The sequence below is a fragment of the Achroia grisella genome, unplaced genomic scaffold, assembly GCF_030625045.1.
Source record: "Achroia grisella isolate CSIRO2021 unplaced genomic scaffold, CSIRO_AGI_Agris_v1 utg1080, whole genome shotgun sequence".
Lineage (NCBI taxonomy): Eukaryota > Metazoa > Arthropoda > Insecta > Lepidoptera > Pyralidae > Achroia > Achroia grisella.
In genome coordinates this window covers 864881-886563 of record NW_026712570.1, presented here as the reverse complement: position 1 = coordinate 886563, position 21683 = coordinate 864881, and the positions used below count along the sequence as shown (strand labels likewise).

General features: G+C 33.8%; 3 protein-coding genes across 3 annotated transcripts; 2 read left to right on the top strand and 1 right to left on the bottom strand.

The window, feature by feature from the left end:
- The first annotated feature begins 248 nt into the window (after positions 1-248).
- LOC131842040 (uncharacterized) lies at positions 249-3016 on the top strand. Its single transcript, XM_059190476.1, has one exon. The coding sequence runs from the start codon at positions 661-663 to the stop codon at positions 1975-1977; it is 1317 nt and encodes a 438-aa protein (XP_059046459.1). The 5' UTR covers positions 249-660; the 3' UTR covers positions 1978-3016.
- Positions 3017-8916: 5900 nt separating this feature from the next.
- Positions 8917-21067, top strand: LOC131842388 (uncharacterized). Its single transcript, XM_059190927.1, has 5 exons — positions 8917-9170; positions 9258-10891; positions 17455-17691; positions 19466-19701; positions 20771-21067. Exons 1-5 carry the CDS (start codon positions 8975-8977, stop codon positions 20994-20996), a joined length of 2529 nt encoding a protein of 842 aa, XP_059046910.1. The 5' UTR covers positions 8917-8974; the 3' UTR covers positions 20997-21067.
- Positions 12645-17028, bottom strand: LOC131842005 (dnaJ homolog subfamily C member 2). Its single transcript, XM_059190440.1, has 2 exons — positions 15920-17028; positions 12645-15056 (listed from the first exon to the last, which is right to left on the bottom strand). The coding sequence occupies exons 1-2, from the start codon at positions 16787-16789 to the stop codon at positions 14067-14069; spliced, it is 1860 nt and encodes a 619-aa protein (XP_059046423.1). The 5' UTR covers positions 16790-17028; the 3' UTR covers positions 12645-14066.
- Positions 21068-21683: the final 616 nt, after the last annotated feature.

The window sequence follows — 21683 nt, the reverse complement described above, 5'->3', positions numbered from 1 at the left end:
TTCTATTTGCCTTTATTTTAAAGATAACGAAACGAAAATTAAGTTTATATATAGACTGATTTAACTATTTTTCTGTTTATCAGCTATCTTGGAAATAAAGTACTTTTTATAAAATAGGTATACTTTATTACTTTTCAATTTTTCTCTGATTTATCAAAAATTAAACTTTGACACTACATTCGCAATGGGCGTAACGACCTTTACCCAGAGCCTTAAAACACAAAGTATAAAAAAACTGACGTCAATCCTCTTGACACTTTTTACTCAACAAAATAATTTCAATTATTTATTTGTATGTCACTCACTTATGTGGAATGTACGTACATACCTCAAACGTCGGTAGTGGAGAAGGGATAATGATAATTATGAACGAGTTGTGAACATAGTTACGTTAATTGCTATTAGTTATGTAGATTATCAAACGTCAAGTCGCTATTGTTTGTAGCCGCGAGTTCACAAGTGCAATCTAAAAACTTCACCATCATATTTTCCCACGGAATGCAAAGAAAGTCGTGAAAGGTTTAAGTCTGAAGCAGTGTTATGATTGTCAGTGCCTTATATTTAAAAGTTTTTATACACAATTAAGAAAAATATTACGATATGTTTTAACTGTTGACTTATTGGTATTGAAAATTGTGTTATTTGTTACAATACACGGCCATGGCGGGATTTCAAGCCCGCGATACTATGCCAAAAATGGGCCACGTGACGGACCTCCGGGAACAGTGGCTGGTGCGAGCTGATGGTGCACTGGCGCACCGTTTGCAAGACCGAGAGATATCCTCACATTTGTGTGAGAACAGGTACCGTAACCAGCAGATTCGTGAAGATTTTCCGCTCGCTTTAAACGAACAGAGAGGGATAGACCATGAATTGCATTTGCGTGAGGCATCGCGTGTGCGTCAAGCCGAGATAGACGCGGAAATAGCTAGAGAAATAGCCGAGATTAATCTACGTAGGCAGCGCCGTCAGCATTCCGAATTACTGCAGCAACCGAGCTCCTCTAGAGCACCGCCCCCTGCACCATTACCGGAGAGCAATGATCTTGATCCTGTACAACTCGGGTTGTCTCCTGTTGAGCTGGAAGAAATGAGGAAACGACTGGAACAAGAGGAATATGATGCAAGGTTAGCCAGAGAATTGAGTCATGAAGTGCAAGATCAAGATGCGTTATTAGCCGACATGCGATGTGCTGTTGAGGCTCAGGATGGAGAACTAGCGAGGCTCCTGCAGGAACGGGAGTATAAGAAACTGCAACGAGCAAAAGAGAAAGCAAGACAGAAGGCATTGTTGAAGAAACAGCAGCGGTTGGCGCAGCAAAGAGAGAATGATCTACCTCAATCTCAACAAGCAACACTATGTGATGCATACAGTAACCCACGTGATATAATAAGAGATAACAGACTTCGATTATGCAAATCTGTTGATTCCGATCTGAATTATGTTGAGCCGTTTGAAAAGGAACATATTCAGTCCAAAGCCAGTGCTTTACAATCAAAGGAAATATCCAACCAGTACTTCTCTCAAGAACCTGGTACTTCAAACAGCACTTACAGTCATGGTAGATCTGATTTGAATAGAGAGAGTTCACCAAGTGGCAATAATGCCTCGTTGCTGCAACATAGACAGCCTCCTCCACCACCGATGATGGGGAAGAAGCCCAGATTCCCCGACCCAGTGAGCATCAGGCCCGCATCCCACTATCCGACTGATAACCCTATACCAGTTAGCGACATTCCCCCGAGTCCCCCAGATGTGTCAAGTATACCACATAGTTATAGTGAAAATAACAATTTATACAGCTCTACATTTCCAATGGATAATGGTAACAGTCCTGCACAGCGCTTGGCTCATGATGGCAGAATGGACAATTCGAAAAGACTGTCAGTTATATCAGATATAACTGCTGAAGGCCTAGCCAAGAAAAAGAGTAAACAAGAAATGCAAAAAAAACGAAGGGCCTGTAAAATACAGTGATCCCTTTAAACCTCAACAAAGGTCATGTACTTAAGATTAACAAAATGATGATTGGAAGAAAACATCCAGATTTATCTGATACACACTCAAACAAGAATTATTTTGTGATAGATAATTAATAGCAGCTGATTTTATAGTCAATAGCATTACTCATTTTATTGAAGCTAATTCAATATTATAATATTTTCGAAAATAACAGATTTACTAAGTCACTGGATGACACGACACATCTACAAAAAAAATATTAAATATGATAAATTTCCCTATAATATGATAAATATGACTATATTTATCAAAACTGTGGCATTAGTTTTTTTTCATTGCTTTACATTAATGACAATTAATGTTTTTTTTATTAATAAAACTGACAATGATTATGGCAATCGAAAGAAAACATGAAAAGAATGAAAAGATGCAGAACACAAAAAATAGATTTGATTGAATTAAGAATCTCATTTAAAAAGAAAAAAGATTCTCATTTAAAAAAAGAATCTCATGCTTTTTTTTAATTCAGTAAAAATTAATAACAAGTATTGAATTGAATGATTATTGCTCAAAAGTTTATACATATATCAAAACATTTCAGTTATTTGCAACTGTATACTGATTATCTTTATACATTTAAGCTGTTTATTTAGTGTAGGATATTATTTATTTCATAATCTTAATATAAATTATATATATTTTGCAGATGTACCTGCATGTACCAATGAGCCATTTTTATAATTCTAAGGTCTTGTTGTGCCTTATGTAGAAGTTAAGTACTAAATTACATTCCAATTTGTGATTGGTCATTATTTTGTAATTCTAAATTTGAATATTAAGAGCACTGTATTAATAAAAAAATAATAGGTATTTTATGTCTTTAGAAACTAACATAACAGCTATTTTCTCATCTATTGTTTACCAATATATATAGTGTAATATATTTACAATTACTGCAGTATAAACTTTTAAGACATGTTATATGTTGACTTGGAACCTGTTCTGTAACACTTGCAATTCTTCCTTATTTCAAACAGATTAAAATTAAGGATATGTGATTATATATTGATTTTACATTTTGAAATTTAACATTTGATTGTTGCTATCAAAGACAACTCGCTGTAATTTTTATGTAACTTGCTTTTTAGCATTCAATCTCAACCCAAGCAAGGATGTGATAATTTTACTGATCATACATGAGATAACTCAAATAATATCTGCTATACCATATTGCTATGTTAAACTTGACATGGCAAATTCATTGACGTTAGGTAGACAGACATAAAAACCAAGAAGTACCAGAGCATTAGCATTACATAGGGTTGTATAAAATTGCAAGCTTATCTATGTAGTGTTAATAAAAATTAATGCCTTCATATTCACGGTAAAACTATAAAAACTGTACGCCAAAAACAGAAATAATAATAATAATAATATCTGTAGCAGTTGCCACACAATTTGTTTCAGAAAATATCAAATAAATCAAATTAAAAATCATGAATGTAGGACATTTTTAGCCACTAATGAATCAAGTTTTATTTATTTTTATAACTTTAATGCATGTAATTTCATAGTACATATAGCTGATTTAACATCATGATTATTGTATTAATAGTGAATCACTGAACTTAGAAATTCAATCTAGTTGAAATAAGGAATTATTGCAACAGCTTTAAATAATGAAACCCATGGATTTTGATTGGTGTGTGTCAAAACACTAACTACTATTGCAATTATAAGTCTTAAGTAATTGGATACTGCATTTTATTAGGACATTATTGATATTTTTTGTACTATTTTTATTATTATATTCTTATTGTAATAACATATAAAAACATATTAATGTTATATGTAGTCTCACTATGTTATACACTGCTCAATTTATAATTATCTATAAGTACTAAACATGTATTCAATCTATAACTAAGACTGACAGATTTAAAGTTAAACCCGTGTAGGTATTGAAACTTCTCGAATTTTTTTTGGTTTTTATAGCACATCTAAATTACCTTATGTACCTCTTATCAATACCTCAGAACACGGAAGTACTTATTTTAATCTGTGGGCAAGGCAGCTATCCCTCAATGTACATTACTATATTAAAAAAACCGCTATCAGGCCTACGAAATCAGATTTTTTTATATAAGACGGGAAAAACGAACATGCGGCTCAACTGATGGTAAATGATGACCGCCGCCCATGAGCACCCGCAACCACAAGAATTGCAAGTGCATTGCCGACCTTTTAAGAAGGAATATACCTCTTTTCTTGAAGGTTTCAATATCGCATCGGCTCGGAAATACCAACGCTGGAAAGTGTTTACATATCATCGCTAGAAGGTGATTCCACAATGTAGTTGTGCGCGGCAAAAAGTTTCAGTATCTGTCTCCAACCGGTGCTGGATATGTTGCATTAAAAATTTGTTATTTATTCCAGTATTAACTTTCTAGTATGTAAATCATAATGTTTGTAACTACCCTAGATTTGCATATAATATGAATGTTATTATTATGCTCATATTAAATATTTACACTATTTGCATAATGAGCAGGTCTATACACTAGACCACACTTTCCCTTTTATTAATATTTTCATTGTAACTTTATAAAGTTAGATCTGTTATTGAATTCATAAGTCTAATAACTTCCTTATTAAAGTTTTACTAGTTATGGATAGGGGATTAAAAAAAAACATTTGAACTAAAAAACAGTTCAAATGTTTTTTTTAATCCACTATTCATAACTAGTAAGACTTACATTATTCTCACATTCTCTCAAATTAGAAATATAGATTGAAACATTGAAACAAAAATGTTCTTGTGTTATTAACCTAATTAAGTTTTTAATAACTTTATTTTTAATGTAATAAGGTATATATATGAGTAATTAATAAATATAAATATATATATATATATATATATATATATATATATATATATATATACTAGGACAATGAACCTAACAGTAAAAACCTTAAATAACTTCATAACTTGTGTTATACACACTTTGGTATATTTTTAACAAGTTACTTGAAAACACTTGACCTCGTCTTGACAAAATGTATGTACAAATGTATGTAATTGCTATATAATTAATAATATTAATGTTTTTCCAATACAAATAGTTATTTTAGCAATATATCATTAGAAATATTCTTATCTATTGGATCTTATTACATACAAATATTAGTGATTATTATAAATATAAAACACACTCAATTGATTATTGTATAAGATTGTAATAATAATAATTTTAAGTAATAAGCTTTAATGGAATCTATAGGCCTTTATTGTGCCTTAACGGAACGGAACCAAACTTCAATAACTTAGTTACATTTTTTATAATTACTTATTAAGACGTATATGTAGTCATTTCTCGTGAAAACACGAGAACTATATGCATAGCCATATGAATGGATGTATAAACATATATATAAATTTTGCTGGAGAGCCCCTCTATAAGTTTGCAATATGGAAGATTTTAATTACAATGAGTATTGGTTTTTTTAATCCAAGTGATTTCTGTCCTAATGTTATCCTGTGTCTATTTATGGGTTTATTTATATTAAGAACCTTCTTAGTAATAGGACAGCTAATTTAAAATATTAATATCCGGCTCGAAGGATCATTTGATTTATTAATTATTACAGTAAAATTGAACAAAGCCAGTGAATACGAACAGTTTAAAAAAATATTATTAGCTGATCCGGCAAACGTTGTTTTACCATATAAATTAATATTGCTTTTAAAAAATAGGGGTTGATGGTAGAAGTACGACAATTTATGATTGTATTTGATTTTTATATAAATTTTATTTTATTTGAAATCTTTTAAAAGAATAATGATAAACACATTCACTTATAATTTCGTCCATTGATTATATTATTATTGAACAACATTATTTGTTCTGTAGTAGATTATTATAATTTGAATACATATTATTTCCTTGAAACATTAAATTTGTCATTTTCACTCGAGCATGTCACTTTTATATATTTAGAAATTTCCATAAATAATACGAGAAACAAAAATTCTGTAATTTTTTTATGAACATTTTCGCGAACGCAGGTGATTTAGCATATTTGTAATTTATATAGATAGATAACTGCAGAATGCTAATTCTTATTTTGAAATCTTTATATATAAAAAATATATGTCACGTTGTTTGTCTTATAAACGACAGTGGAATGGTGCACCAGCCTGCGCTAAAGATGTTCACTGGCGGGGCACCAGTGGAGGATGATAGACTGAACATGAAGTCAGGTCAGTTAGCCCATTGTGACAAATTTACAGGGCATTTATCACAATGGTTTCCAGGGGAACTGCGTGGAGGTCAAACTAACATGGTACATTGCTAGCAATGGGATTTTCAGTCCACATTACTAACAATCCCCAACAGGTCGACCTCCACGCGGTTCCCCCTGGAAACCATCGTGATAAATTAGCGGTGAATTTGTCACGTTGGGCTAACTGATCTGACATCATGTTCATCTTATCATCCTCCACTGGTGCCCCACCAGCGTAAACCGTTAGCGCAGGCGGGTGCAGCATTCCACTATCATCCTCTAAAGAAAACAATCCCTTTTCCCCTACAGAGATACCAGTTAAGTATAAGTTAACTAGCTAACTCGGCAAACATTATTTTGCCATATACATTAATATCCCTATTAGAAATCAGGGGTTGGTCATAAGAGTTCAAAATGGCTTTATGTATTTTAATACCGAATCATATAAAATTTAAAACAAACAAATTGACAAAAAACATTTAAGGGTGGGTCACCCTTATCATTGAGGGGTATGAAAAATACATGATGCCCGATTATTAGATCTACCCGATATTTTTTTTTTTTGAGGATGATAATGGAATGGTGCACCCGCCTGCGATATCGGTTTACGCTGGCGGGGCACCAGTGGAGGATGATAAGATGAGCATGAGGTCAGGTCAGTTAGCCCATCGTGACAAATTCACCAGGAATTTAACACGATGGTTTCCAGGGAGAACCGCGTGGAGGTCGACCTGACATGGTACATTGTTATATATCCACATTATAACAATCCCCTTCCCCCCCTACCCGATATTTACAATTTCATAATAATCGGTAAGTGCGTGGAGTTTGGTAACATACACCGCGACACAGGAATTTTATATATTAGATATAGGTATGTACAGTTTTGCCATGCATTTCATCTATAATTCTACACATATAAATAAAATTGTAGTGTCTGTTTGTAATATTGAAATAACCGTCTTTTACCACACGCATATGAATATAAATACGATACATACACCAAAATAACATTTTTTACAATTTTTGTCTGTCTGTCTGTTTGTTCCGGCTAATCTCTGAAATGGCTGGACCGATTTTGACGGGACTTTTATTGGCAGGTAGCTGATGTATAAGGAGTAACTTAGGCTACTTTTATTTTAGAAAATGAAAGGTAAATTCCACGCCGACGAAGTAGCGGGGAATGGCTAGTGTTATATAAAAAAGAAATTTAATATGCTTTTAACGTTATTAAACGATGGAATAATTAATAGCGTTCACTTTAATACAGTTTATAGTAGTAATTGTTTATCTGGCGATCTGTGCTGTGATGCGACAAATAGATTTAATACACGAGTGCGCAGGCTGCAGAGAAAATTGGATTTTGTGAAATTCGTTTCTATTCGAGCAAGTTTATTGCCCAACAAGGTACATTACCAGTATTACCACAATAGAATTTAATGATAATGGAATGGTGCCCGTAGGTGCCTATAGTTTCCGCTGGTGGGGTACCAGAGGATGTTAAGATGATATATTATAATCTCAGGACAATTCACACAGCGCCATCTAGACCGATACAATTGTATTGTATTGTATGTTGGACTCCATTCTCCGCAATTAGCCTCTCATTCGGGCCGTTGTGTGTGTTAGACCGATACAAACAATCATACTCATGAATACAAAGGTTTGTGCCGTGCGAGGAATCGAACCCGCGACCGTCGGAAGTAAGGTAGTGTACTTGGAATGGAATGGTGCCCTCGCATGTGCTGACGGTTTACGCGCGTGGGGTACCAGAGGAGTATGGTGAAATGAAGGTAAAGTCAGGTCATTAAGCCCACCGTGGTGAATTCACTATGAATTTACCATGATGGTTTCCAGGGGGAACCGCATGGAGGTCAACCTGACATGGTATATTGCTAGCAATGGGGTTATTAGTACACATTACTAACAATCCCCTTTCCCCAGAGAAGGGAGTTAAAGAATTGTTAATAATAGACCTATTTCTAGCAATGAACTATAATATGTCAGCTCCACCATTGTGATTGTAATGCCTAGTAAATTCGCAATAATGGATTAACAACCTTTCATTCGCCATCCTATCAGTAATCTCCGGCCGCGCAGGTAGGGAATTTACATGTTCATTCATCATTAAAAATATACCTACTATAATATATAAACTACATAATATGTTTAACAACCTCGGTGGTCTAGCGGTTTTGCACACCGCCTAATTCTGATGCGGGTTTGATTCCCGCACGATGACATTTGTATTCAAAAGTATAATTGTTTATGTTAATCTGGATATTTTAGTAAGTACCTACATATATTGTGTATGTATTTACAAAAAAACATGTATACAAGTTACTAGGTACTAGATGGTGGTGTGTGAATTATCCATGGTTTTTATTATGTAGTACATATACATAAGTAATTTGTGATATTTTACATCTTGTCATGTAGAGATCCTCCAAGTTATATCACACTATAAGTATTGAATTAGCAATAATTCTTGTTTGAAATAAATAGTTTTATTTAAATGTAATTAATGAAATAGTTAAAATAATCAAACCCCGTTAAATCGAGTCTGTAATATCTATATACCAAGTAACATAATACTTTATAAAGAGCTATATACTCTGCTCTCCATATTATTATCTGTCATGCTAATGTCATGGTGTCGTTCGCATTACACTATAGCGCGCAAAGAGTATATTGAAAGAAAAAGAAAAAATAATAATAACAAAACAAAATGTCAGCGGCTAATGATAGTGATCCTCTATCTGATTCTCTTATTAATAATTTCTGTATGGACAATCAAGGAAAAGGCCATGGAAAATTGTGTAGCGACAAAAATAATTCAAGTTTTTTTGTTCCAGACTTACACACTCGTAGTTTTAAACAATATTTTGACAAAAAACTAGTTGAATATGATGAGCAGCACCAAGGTTTGTATTGTTTACGATTCCAATTATTTTTTTTCTCTAAATATTCACAACTATGACATGATATAGTCTATAATTTCTTTTTTTTAGGATCTCAACGTAAACCGTGGACGCAAGAAAGAACCCGGGAGATTATAGATGCAATAAAAAATGGTAGAGTAATTATGAATTCTGGACAGAGAAGAACTGCTATGGAGTATTACTGGATGTCCAAGTACGATATAATACAGGCCGGAAATGAAGATTATTTGATATCAAAGCAACAGTCGCCTACAGGACCCATAGTAAGAATTATACCTAGAGAACAATATTTCGATATTCTGAACCAAGTCCACGAGTCCTGCGGTCACGGGGGACGCGATAAAATGTTGTTTGATATAAAAAACAAATATTATATTCCAAAGAAAGCTGTAGAAATGTTCGTATCACTTTGCCCTGTGTGCGAATCAAAGAGGAATGTATCAAAACGAGTCATTTTGTCACGATCTATTGCATCACGTGAATTTAATTTAAGAGGCCAAATCGATCTAATAGATTTCCAGTCATGCCCCGATGGTGACTACAGATGGCTGCTAACATATCATGATTATTCTACAAAATTTCTCAATCTTCGTGCACTCAAAACAACAGACCCCGTTGAAATTGCTTCTGAATTGGTTAAAATATTCTTAATTTTCGGGGCACCCTGTATATTACAGTCTGACAACGGACGTGAATTTCCTAGGAGTGTAATCGCTGAATTGTCAGCGATGTGGCCTGACTGCAAAATTGTACATGGAAGCCCCATTTGTCCTAAACAAGATGGCGACACAATCTACCAAGACGTAGAAAGAACATTACAAGCCTGGATGAAAGAAAATAATCGTACGGACTGGTCTGTTGGCTGCTACTTTGTACAGTATAATAAGAATGCAGCAATCCACAATATGATTAAAAGAACCCCATATAAAGCAGTATTTGGATGTGAACCGAAAGCTGGTTTAAGTGCATCAGACTTTCCAGCGTCAGCACTAGAAACCATTGAAACAGAGGAACAGTTGGAAGCTCTATCTGAGCAGCAGTCCGCTGATGCTGCTTCTAGTGACAATTCTAATGACAATGATGACAATCTGAAGGCCTTTAACTCACCTGATGTCAAAGTTGAAAATTTTGAATCAGTCACTAATAATATCAAAATTGAGATTGACATATGTGAAGAGCGGATGTGTGAAACTTACGACAATACACTTGAAGCATCTAAATATGATGATGACAAGAGTGATAGTCTCGAAATTAAGGTTGAACCAGATATACATATTGAAAGCTATGCACCTCAAGCACTAAAACGGCCAGCTGAGAATACGATAGAAACTACAATTGTAAAGTTGCCAAAATTAGAAATTGGTACTGACGTCATCATTAATATTCCCAAAAGAGTAAAAAATGTGCAAGGAAAGATCGTAGACATTAGTAATGGCGTTTATAGAATTGGAACGAAAATGGGTACAATCAAAGATTGGTTTTTAAGACAAGATCTGCATATATCGCCTATAGCATATGGTAATGTGATATCCGACACTCAAATCTCTATAAGTGAAGCTGTGGCAAACCAGAGAGTGTTTGACGGCCAGATGTTCCCAAAGTGTGCATGTAAGCCCAACACGAGTCAGTGCAGAAACAATAGATGTGCTTGTTTTAAAAACAAAGTTCGCTGTGGCACTAAGTGCCACGGTCGTTTATCTTGTGTTAATATATAAGTTTTAATTTTATCATAAAACTTTCATTTTTTTACCTCATTATTTAGCTATGTTGGTGCGGTCGCTCCGTGAAGTCTGTGAAGACACCAGGCTTCGCTTCTGGGAGAAGCTTGGCTGGCTACTTTAGTAGGATCGGCTCTGCACGCACAACTGCTGATGTGAGGCTAAATATGAAGAATGGAGTCCAATTTACTTTACATTACAAATATAGCTGTTTTATGATCATGACACTGCATCTGCACATCTTCTGATGCTCGTACATTCAATTCCCGCGCAATATAAACAAATATTTTCATAGATATTAAACGAAGAATAAATATACACTTGTATTAGTCTAAGATTTAGATTAATACAAATATATATTCATAATAGAATAACTGACCAAGCAACTTCGTCTGCATTTCGTTTCCCCACCTTTTGCAATATTTTTCATTGCAGCCATGTTCCTATTTGTTGTAGCGTAATATTATATAGCTTATAACCTTCCACGACAAATGGGCTATCCAACACAAAAATAATATTTCAATTCGAAACGGTAGTTCCAGAGGTTAGCTCGTTCAAACTTCACAAGTTACGCGAATGTTACAGATAAAACAGAGATATATTTAGAAAAGAAAGAAAGAAAGAAAATTGTTTAATTGGTACACTGAAAATAATTTTTAAAATTAAATTTACATTTTATATTAATAATTAGAGTACCAACTAGGTCTCCGCTCAGCATATGTCGTGACGGGGTGCCACGACGCTGGTTTTCAGCGGACACCTTATATACAATTGTTGTTTTACCATATAAACTAAAATCGCTATTAAAAATTAGGGGTTGATAATAGAAGGGTGAAACTTGGTTGTATGTGTTTAAACTCTTCAGCTTTATAGTATAGATCTAAGGTTGATAATAGCCTATGACGATTCATTATGACTACAATAAAATAGCAGAGTAATTTGCAAATTGACTATATTTATCACAATAAACAAAAAATAAATACAAAAATAGGTATGTCACAAGTAAAATCTATTTAGTTTACGGCTAGTTATAAGGAGTAAAGGCCAATTTTATGAGGACTCCGCTATACTATAGTTATGTTAAATAAATTATAAGGGCACAATACACACTCAAATTAAATTAACCAGTGCAAGTTTGATAACGAATATAACGCTTTATATTGCGAATATACATCATGAAAGGGCTTCATATAAATCCCAATTTACACTCAGCCCGAGTGGGCAGGGAAGTGAGCAGCGCGAGTGTAAACACGATACTTCCCATGCCATAGGCGCTGCTACTCGCGCTGCCCGGCGCTCCCTCGATTGTTGGTTTTTCGTCAAAGGACTGGCAGCGTACGTTTACATTCAGCCCTCTCGCTTATTGTCGCTCGGCGTTTTAAGCGGAAGGTAAGGAAGAGTCGCCCGGTAAATAAGTATGAGGGCTGAGTGTAAACGACACTCACTCGCGTCGACTCTAACGCGGCAATAATTCCGGCAGCGCGAGTGGCAGGGGAAGCAGCTGAATGTAACGTAACATTAGTAGTCCTACTATTACAGTCATGAGTGGATACCTCTGACTCACCTACTTTTGAAAACGTGTTTCAGTTAGAAGGATGATATAATTTCACAAACTTTATTATCTGATACTGATATATAATAATAATCATCTCAGGACAATTCACACAGCGCCATCTAGACCCAAGTTAAGATAATTAAAGCTTGTGTTATGGGCACTAGATAACTGATATAAATACTTAGATATATATTTTTTGTAAATACATACATATTGTATATAGAAAACACCCAGACCGACACCAACAATTATACTCATGAATACATTTGTGCCGTGCGTGGAATCGAATCCGCGACCATCGGAAATAAGGCGGTGTGCTAAACAGCTAGACCACCGAGGCCGTCAAAATGCCAGATGTATCAAAATGTATTATTTATACATTTTTCATTATTCTCAATGAAGGCAGTATTATCACAGAGAATTAGATATATGTACAGAGTGAAAACTTTACAGCCAGTGCTCATTTTAGAAATGTATACCGAATGTATATGAACATGTTAACACATATTACATATTGTCGTTGATACTATTATTTGTATTACTTATCTCTTTTTTGATGTTTTTTAAACGCAAACAAGATGAGGAGTCGTCATCTTGTTTGCCATTAAAAAACATCAAAAATGAATCTGATAGTAAATAACCACCGCCTACATACATGGCCAGCAATACATGTTATCATATGCCCGTGATATCACTCCATCATCATCCCGGAGGACTAAGATGTTATGTCTTATCTTGTCTTACTGCCTTATAGCATTATGTCGACACAGCAAGTTTACTTAGATCTGAAATAGGTGAGACTGAGGTACCCAGACAGTCTTACAAAGTATGTGAGTGGTAATGTTCACAAGAATATTCATATCATTTACATTTCGTCGGATTACCAATTTCTAGATCGCCAATTATCAAACGCACTCTGCATATATACAAAGTAGTTTAAAAAAAAATCAATAAAAAATAATTTAAAATGGCTTCTATCAACAAAATAATTTATTGTGGTCAATTATACATTAATTTTTAAAAAGTGGTAAAACATTAGCTCTCATCCGCACCGAGTTATAGCGCGAGGAGTATGGTATATGTAACTTTACAATTTGATGAAGTTTTAAACTTTATCAAGACTCTCCACATTAAAAATATAAGATTATATATTCATTTGGTTTGGAGCAGAATATATTTTATTAAGGAATATTTCTGGGCTAACTGAGCCTCCGACTTTTTCCATAAAACTTTTTTTGTTTTTAAACTGAATAAAACTAAATAATTTTTTTACCTATTTCTGATGTTTCTGAACAATCCAAATAAATAAATCTTTTGTGAGATTAGTGCACCTAAAGGTACAAAAATGACAAAATCATTGTTTTTCGTATAAAATCCCATTAAAGATTTTTCTTAAATTATGGTATATTAGGAGTCATGTTGGTACGTAGTGCATATAAATTCTACGAGTGTTTTTAAGGCAGTATGTTTAAAGGTAATATATTTGTAACATGCAAAATATGTATTTTGTATCCAATGGTCCAGCTCGACAATTACTGTGGAACACTTATTTCCCATAAAATATGTATTTCTCAATTTGTTATACAACTAATTTGTAATTGAATGCTATTTAGCTAGGTTAGCGGCTTGTTTCTTTGCTTTAACTAACTCCACTAACTCTTTGTATCTCTTCATGCAGTCTTTTTTGGTACGATTAGGGATACACTGTGCTATCTTATCCCATCTCTCAGGAGTGCTAACTGGGAACGTTTTAATTGCTTGCTCTAGTAATTCCTGCTCTGTTTTTGTCCACTGCCTCTCCTCTTTGGAAGGCTCAGGTTTAGATACATCCTCTTTTGGTTTGGCTGTGCCATTAACTAATTTGGCTCCACCATCACTTTTAGATATACTATTATCATCAACACTGTTGACGACTTTCTTCTTTTCTTTCTCGAAGGTATCAAATGCTTCCTCATTGGCCGCCTTTTTGAGGCTGCTCTTTGAGAAATCAGAACTTTGCAAGTCCTTTGCTTTATTTAGAACATCTTTAGCAACAAACCGCTTGTCATCTGTAAATGTGCTGTGCTGATTAAGGAAATTGGCTACAACTTCCCATCTTTGATTGGTGCCAGCAGGGAACAAGTTGACAGCTTTTATCAGCAGCTGAGTCTGCTCCACTGACCACTCTATGGGTGCACGCACTGCGGAGTCCTTTTTCACTTTCAGTTCCTCTACTTTTTTTGTTTCAAACAAAGCTCGCCGTTCCGCCTCTAGCTTCTCTTCAGTATCTTTGACTGTTTTTAAAAATGCATTCCTACCATTCGATTCCAAATTCTTTATAAAATCCTGAAGTTCTACAACTTTCAGCATTTCACAAATCTTTTCTACAGCAGCCATGTGGGCCACAGATTCATCTTCAGTCTCAGAATAATAGTTATTTGCTTTGCACAGGTCTCTAAATGCTTTACGTTCTTTGCGAAGATTTTTCTTCATCTGTTCTCTTTCTGCTCTGGCTGCTTCTATTCTGGCTTTCTCAGCCTCCTCTGCTTTTTGTTTTGCTGCTTGTGCTTCTCTGATGAGACGCTCCTCTTCAGCTTTTTTAGCTTGTACGGCATCCTGAAATTACAAAATAATTATGTATTAATATCAGCATTAATTAATAGTATACCAAAAGATATTACAGATATACAAAAATAAAAATTTCCTTAAACAATAACTTAAACAGATTTTGAATATTTATCATATTATTCACATTTAATAAATATGCTTTATTAAACAAATAATCAAAATGGGTGTTTTTTAATTCAAACAATGGTTATTTTATTAATTAAAATACATTTCACAGTATATATTTAAATCTAAGGTGCTCTTGTCCTTACTTGTTAATATAGAGACAAGATTATCAATTTACTTATATCACTTTTAAATATGCCTGCTATTTACTTCCATTGTTACTGTCTTTGTGGTTACCACTTACCATCAGGTGGACTGTCAGCTTGTTTGCAAATTTATGCACTATATGAATGCATGTATCATTATATGCATATATATTTTTTCTCTTTCTCTCTTCTTATATTATAAACATATAAAATTCATAACTGAACTGGACACTGGTGTGATACTTGAAATATATTTATATATTATATAGAAGTGTTATGATTAGATTACTGAGTAATTATTAGCTCCAAATAGAGACTACATTCAGAAATTAATAAGTAAGGTGAATAAGAATACAAGCTGAGCTGAGTTTCTAGTCAGTTCTCATCTAGAAATAATTCCGAACTGACAGTAGATTTGATTTAAAAATGAATCTGTATTATTGTAAACATGTACAACATTTATTTGAAAAGAACATGAGCTGAGTTCCTTGTCAATACTACTAATCTCGAAATCATTCCGAACTGATGGTAGATTTGACATATCATAAGAGTCTGTAATAGACCTACATGAATAAAGATATTTTGAATTTTTTTACTTACTTGTCTGGCACGTTTGGCAGCTAACTTCTTATCTTTGTCCTCCTGTTTGAACCTCAGAATCCTAGGATCATTTGCATACGCCAAATCCACTAAACTCCTTATTCTCGCCATCTCCTCCTTTTTTAGCTTAGCTCTAGCCGCCTTATTCTGCTTCTCTATCCATCTACGCTCCTCTCTGTCTGCTCCCCTCTCTTTCTCCTCTTCATCTAAATACGAGAACTCTCGCCATGAGTCAAACTCGTACCAGAAAGCATAAAACTTCTCCACTTGCTCCCGTAGACTGTTTTCATTACCTAACAAAGGCACATGTCTCTTTTCAGACCAACGAGAGTTAATTTCAAAATACTTTCCAAATGCCTTGTAAAATCCTTCCTTTTTAATTTCTGTCGTTGAAGGTAATGAGTCATCAACTAAAGGATCAACTGAATCGTAAGACCTCCGTTTTACAGGAGTCCCAAGTATTTCATAGGCCTTAGTAATACAAGTAAAGTAGTCGTCATCACTGCGAATCTCTTCGCCTAAACCTTTACGCTTGTCAGGATGGTGCTTTAACACTTTCTGTCTGTACGCCCGTTTAATATCTTCATCAGTAGCGCTGTTACGAAGATTTTTCATACCTAGCACAGCATAGTGGTCCTGGTTCTTCCAGTCCTTAGGGTCCAAGCTCCGTAGGTACTCGACGTCGTCGTCGAAGATGACTTCTTCAGTCTTCTCTTTGGAGCTCGAAGTACTAAACAAAGCATTCTCACCGTGGCACTTTATGCTGTAGTATCTTAGGAATGCTGCACCAGCGCACTCTACTTTTCTCTTCTTAAACGGCCATGGCACAGCTATCACTCGACAATTGCTATTGGAATCTCCGTCACTCATTTTAAATTTATATTATTAGTAAAATGTGGAGAAGATACTAACATAACCTATAAGTATGGTAAACACGTCCGAAATGTGTCTCGTGTTCACCACTATTTCGTATTATATATTCGACAAAAGTTGACAAGAAAACTAGAGCATTGCAAATATCACAATTGTTACACTAAATTAATCATAATTCTGTCCTTAATGTAAACGCGCCATGAAAAGTTACAATTATCTTAAATCGGCAGGCAGACATTGAATGAATGAAATATGAATGAATGAGCATGAATGAATTTAATTAGTAACCATTAAAGTCGTAGATAGAGTATAGTTCTCTCTGTCTATGTGAACGGTAAATTATTGTCGAGCTTATTACCTAAAAAAATAAGTCAATGTAGAATGGTTTATTTTAAACTCTCAATTCAATTCTTCAGTTTCAAGTTTCGCCATGCAAATGCTAATGCGATGAAGCTTAATTACCTTCTATCTATAGTCAAGAAGGTAACAAAAAAAAATCATCATGGCAGCCAACATAGTAAATAGAGTCAGCTGACTAATGACAGTTTAACTATCGCATATGTCAAAAAATTTAAACAATTTTATGCATTGTTTAGATTTAATTGCATTTACTTATTATTTTTTATATTGAAGTATTTTTAAGTAACGCCTAAGAGTAATAGACATTAAATAAAATGAGTAATGATTTAGATAATTTATTTAAACCAATAGTAGTTGTAACAGGATTTGGGCCTTTTTTAAACCATCCTATAAATGCTAGTTGGGAGGCGGTAAAACTGATGAACAAAGAAGAAATCGAGAAGAAACATAACGTGGAACTTGTGCTGATAGAAATACCAGTGACGTATGAGAATGTGGATGAGTTTGTGCCCGCTATATGGGAGACTCATGAACCTAAAGTAAGTTTAATTACTGCCTTTCTTTTTGGTCTTTTCATAGAACTATATAGACTATCTGTTACTAGCTTTTGCCCGCGGCTTCGCTCGCGGTAATTTATTCCCTTAAAGGTGGAATTTATCAAAATACTTTCTTAGGGGATGCCTACGTCATAGTAGATTTATGCATGAAAAGTCTCAGCCAGATCGGTTTAAAATTGACAAAGTTTCATATAAACTTTCATTCCCTATTTTATTCCCTTTGGGTGTAGAATTAATCAAAATCCTTTCTTAGCAGATGCCTATGTCTTAACATCTACCTGTATGCCAAATTTCACTCCGATCCATCCAATGGTTTGGGCTGTGCATTGATAGATCACTATGTCAGTCACCTTTGAGTTATATATTATTTGTTAATTGGGACCTAAATAATATTAAAAAAAAAATATTAAAGATTTAATTAAGATATCTGTATATTTTTATTTACTCTTTGTGTTGACTGTAGAGATAAGACTTAGATATTGATAAGTTGTAACTGAATTATTCTTATATTTATTTAGGGATATATGTCGTGATATGATAATGCCAGTCCATTGTTCCTTAATACTTGTCTTATCATGTATTATAAACAAGACATTAGCAGACAATGATACAGTATCAGACAGTAAACTATTATAGTAAAACTATCAACATTGAATAAATAAAAGAATTTAATCTAATTTATTTTAAACAATGATTTCTCAATTATGAATATTATTGTTCACTAGCTGTACCCACAACTCATCCACATGGAATTTAACTTTATTTTTCTAAAATAGAAGTAGTCTAAATTACTCCTTATTACGTCAGCTACCTGCTAAAAAAGGTCCCATCAAAATCGGTTCAGGCATTTCAGAGTTTAGCCAGAACAAACAGACATAAATTGTAAAAAATGTTACTTTGGTGTATGTACCATATTTATATTTATATGCATGTAGTAATGGTTATTTCAATATTACAAACAGATACTCCAATTTTATTTATATGTGTAGATGCATAGCTTATGGATTTTCAAAATCTCTCTGTATTAAATATTTCACATCTAAATTTGCTAAAATTTAGATTTGTGTGTTAATAAACCATATACAAACAGAATGTCACAATCCATTAATTTTAATTATATATGTGTTCATAATTTAAAAGATGTTGGTGGAGCTCTTGCCACCTTTCACGATCTTCCATCATGGACATATATTTTTATATAATCTCTCTGTATTAAATATATTATTAAGATTTCACACAACTTAGTTACAGATTAAAGTGCAGATTTAGATATGTGTTTTATGTTGCAAGGAAGTCCAAACCCACAGGGTACAGATCTCATTCTTGTTGCCACTGTTATAACATACTTTCAAAAATATGTAATTTTTTGCTATAACACTGGCTAGAATGACATCCATAGACTATTTTCTCACAAAGTACCCACTTTAGTACATAAAAGATACATAGAAATTCAGATTAAAAATAAATTTAATCATGTAGCACATTTTAGCTGCTTATGAACGTAAATTTTTTTATATTATATTTTTTTCCTAGCGTTCAGTTCAGTACATAGATCAAATTGAGAAGAACTCACAAGAAACTCAATTGTATTACTTTTTTTTAAAAGCCAGTTGATTTACAATGTATATTTATTTATATAGGTGTCTACGTCTTACATTTAATGAAAATGCCGTGCATGAACAACTATTGCCATGCATGCTTGTCATTCAAGTAATTGTTGTAGGAAATGTTAAGTTATCCTACACGTTAATTACAGTTTATGCTACACGTTGGAGTGTCAGGAGCAGCTGATAAATTAACACTAGAGACGCAAGCACACAAGAAAGGTTACCAGCGTATGGATTACTTCGACAAAGTTCAGCCCATGTGCTCTGCCGAGGGCGCCATGAGGCTGTACACCAAGTTGAATGTGGAGAAGATATGTAAACAGTTCAATGATGGAAATCCACCTGAGGAGAACACTGCCGCTGTGCCATCCAAAGATGCTGGGAGGTGTGTATTTTTTAATATGTTGTGAGAATGGCAAACAAGGTAAACGCAGATCACCTCGGCAATAATGTCGCGTCATACAGCTCTATGAAGAGCACATTCTTATGTGACACCCATGATACCACTTATTCTATATACATTATATATGTATTTACAAAAAAAAAATATCTATATATTTATGCAGTTGACTAACACAAGCTCTGCTTACCCTAGCACTAGATGGCATTATGTGAATTGTCCTGAGATATTATTATTTCGGAGTACTAAAATGTCATGCTTTTAATTCTTTCGCTGCCTTATCTCTACTTTCAACCCAAAACAAGGCTTACAAAACAAGCTGGAATGAAAATATTTTAACAATGTATTTATAAAAGAATGGTATTTCCATTAGTCGTCTATCGCCTGGTACTTACACAATTTAGTTTTGGACTAGATTGCACTAAGTAAATTATCAGTTATATTAATACGTAAAGCAAAAACTTTGTACCCCTTTTTACGAAAATTGCGCGGATAGGAGTATAAAATTTCGCACACTTATAGTTTATAGTTTAAAAGGAGTGCAAAATGCTAAGATTTCTGTTTAATTATAAATAAAGAATAGATTAAATCAATAAATATGATGATTTAATTACACACACTACTATTTATTTGACACACCCATAATAATAATAATAATAATAATAATCTCATCTAGACACACATACTTAATATACATAGAAAACACCCAGACCGATACAAACAATCATACTCATGAATACAAATGTTTGTGCCGTGCGAGGAATCGAACCCGCGACCATCGGACGTAAAGCGGTGTGTTAGACCGCTAGACCACCGAGGTCGTCAAATACACATAGAACTTTTTATTTATTTGGTAGATCACTTATGATCACTAGCTGGCCCGGCCACGCGTTTCTGTGGCTAAGGTTCTCGAATAAAATAATATTGCGACTATAAATTGAGATGTAAGCTATCCTATCTTTCGAGTTGGATCAAATTGCACACAATGTGCAAAGCAAATCAAAACGTGACACGTAATTTTTATATATAAATATATTTTTTATATACATTTCAGATACATATGCGAATATACATACTACACGTCGCTAAGTGTGGACAACACTAGAACACTCTTCGTCCACGTGCCAGACTTCCAGGTGTACTCCTCGGAGCAGACAGCGAGAGGCCTAGAACGTATCCTCGACCTGTGCATGGAGCAGATAAACGACTTGGATTTGACCAAAACAACTGAAGATGTACAAAATATCGACCTAAGTGCTGATAAAGACAATGAAGTATAGTTCCTTATTACATTTTGTTAAGTAATTTACTAGTGTATATAATCATTATTATAGATCAAATATTTATAAAACTCGAACTATTTAATCATCTAAGATATTTTATACATTTGATGTTGATTTTATATATTAATCTAAGGCTGAAATGGTAACATACATACTTCCGTAAGAGGATCATCATCACGACCTATTGTCCCTGATTTTAACAAAAAGGAAACATGTGCTGCCCTCCTAACGGTACAAGTTGAAGCTTATTTGCTTTTGCAGTTACATTAATTACATTTAAAAAAAACTTCCATTTCGGCAGCTTCATTTGAAGAACTAGGATTCACTTCTCTCCAGTAAAATAGTAGAGTTCTACCCTTATTGGATTCTTGTCATGGTAATTGCTATTGTAAAGTTATTATAGGCAACCGATTTTCCTAAAAATGGCAAAAAATGGTTTAATTAGTATTATATAATATTATATTTATAAATAATATTAAGTACGTACTGTGATTGTGAACTAATGTATTGTATTGTGTACATATTATAATTATACGTAGTTAATTTGTATATAAGTGATAATAACGTTGTTAATAAATAATTACAAATAATGTAATTTAAGTTTTTATTTCACAGTAACTGTATGCGGCGGCGTAGCATAGTAGAATGAATATTATTTATTTATTTAACTTAAAATTAACTGTT

Coding starts and splice junctions, on each gene's coding strand:
- LOC131842005 (XM_059190440.1), bottom strand. CDS start 16,789: ATGAGTGACGGAGATTCCAATAGCAATTGTCGAGTGATAGCTGTGCCA. Junction 15,057..15,919: donor CTGCCAAACGTGCCAGACAA/GTAAGTAAAAAA, acceptor TTGTAATTTCAG/GATGCCGTACAAGCTAAAAA.
- LOC131842040 (XM_059190476.1), top strand. CDS start 661: ATGGCGGGATTTCAAGCCCGCGATACTATGCCAAAAATGGGCCACGTG.
- LOC131842388 (XM_059190927.1), top strand. CDS start 8,975: ATGTCAGCGGCTAATGATAGTGATCCTCTATCTGATTCTCTTATTAAT. Junction 17,692..19,465: donor GGGAGACTCATGAACCTAAA/GTAAGTTTAATT, acceptor CGTTAATTACAG/TTTATGCTACACGTTGGAGT. Junction 19,702..20,770: donor CCATCCAAAGATGCTGGGAG/GTGTGTATTTTT, acceptor TATACATTTCAG/ATACATATGCGAATATACAT.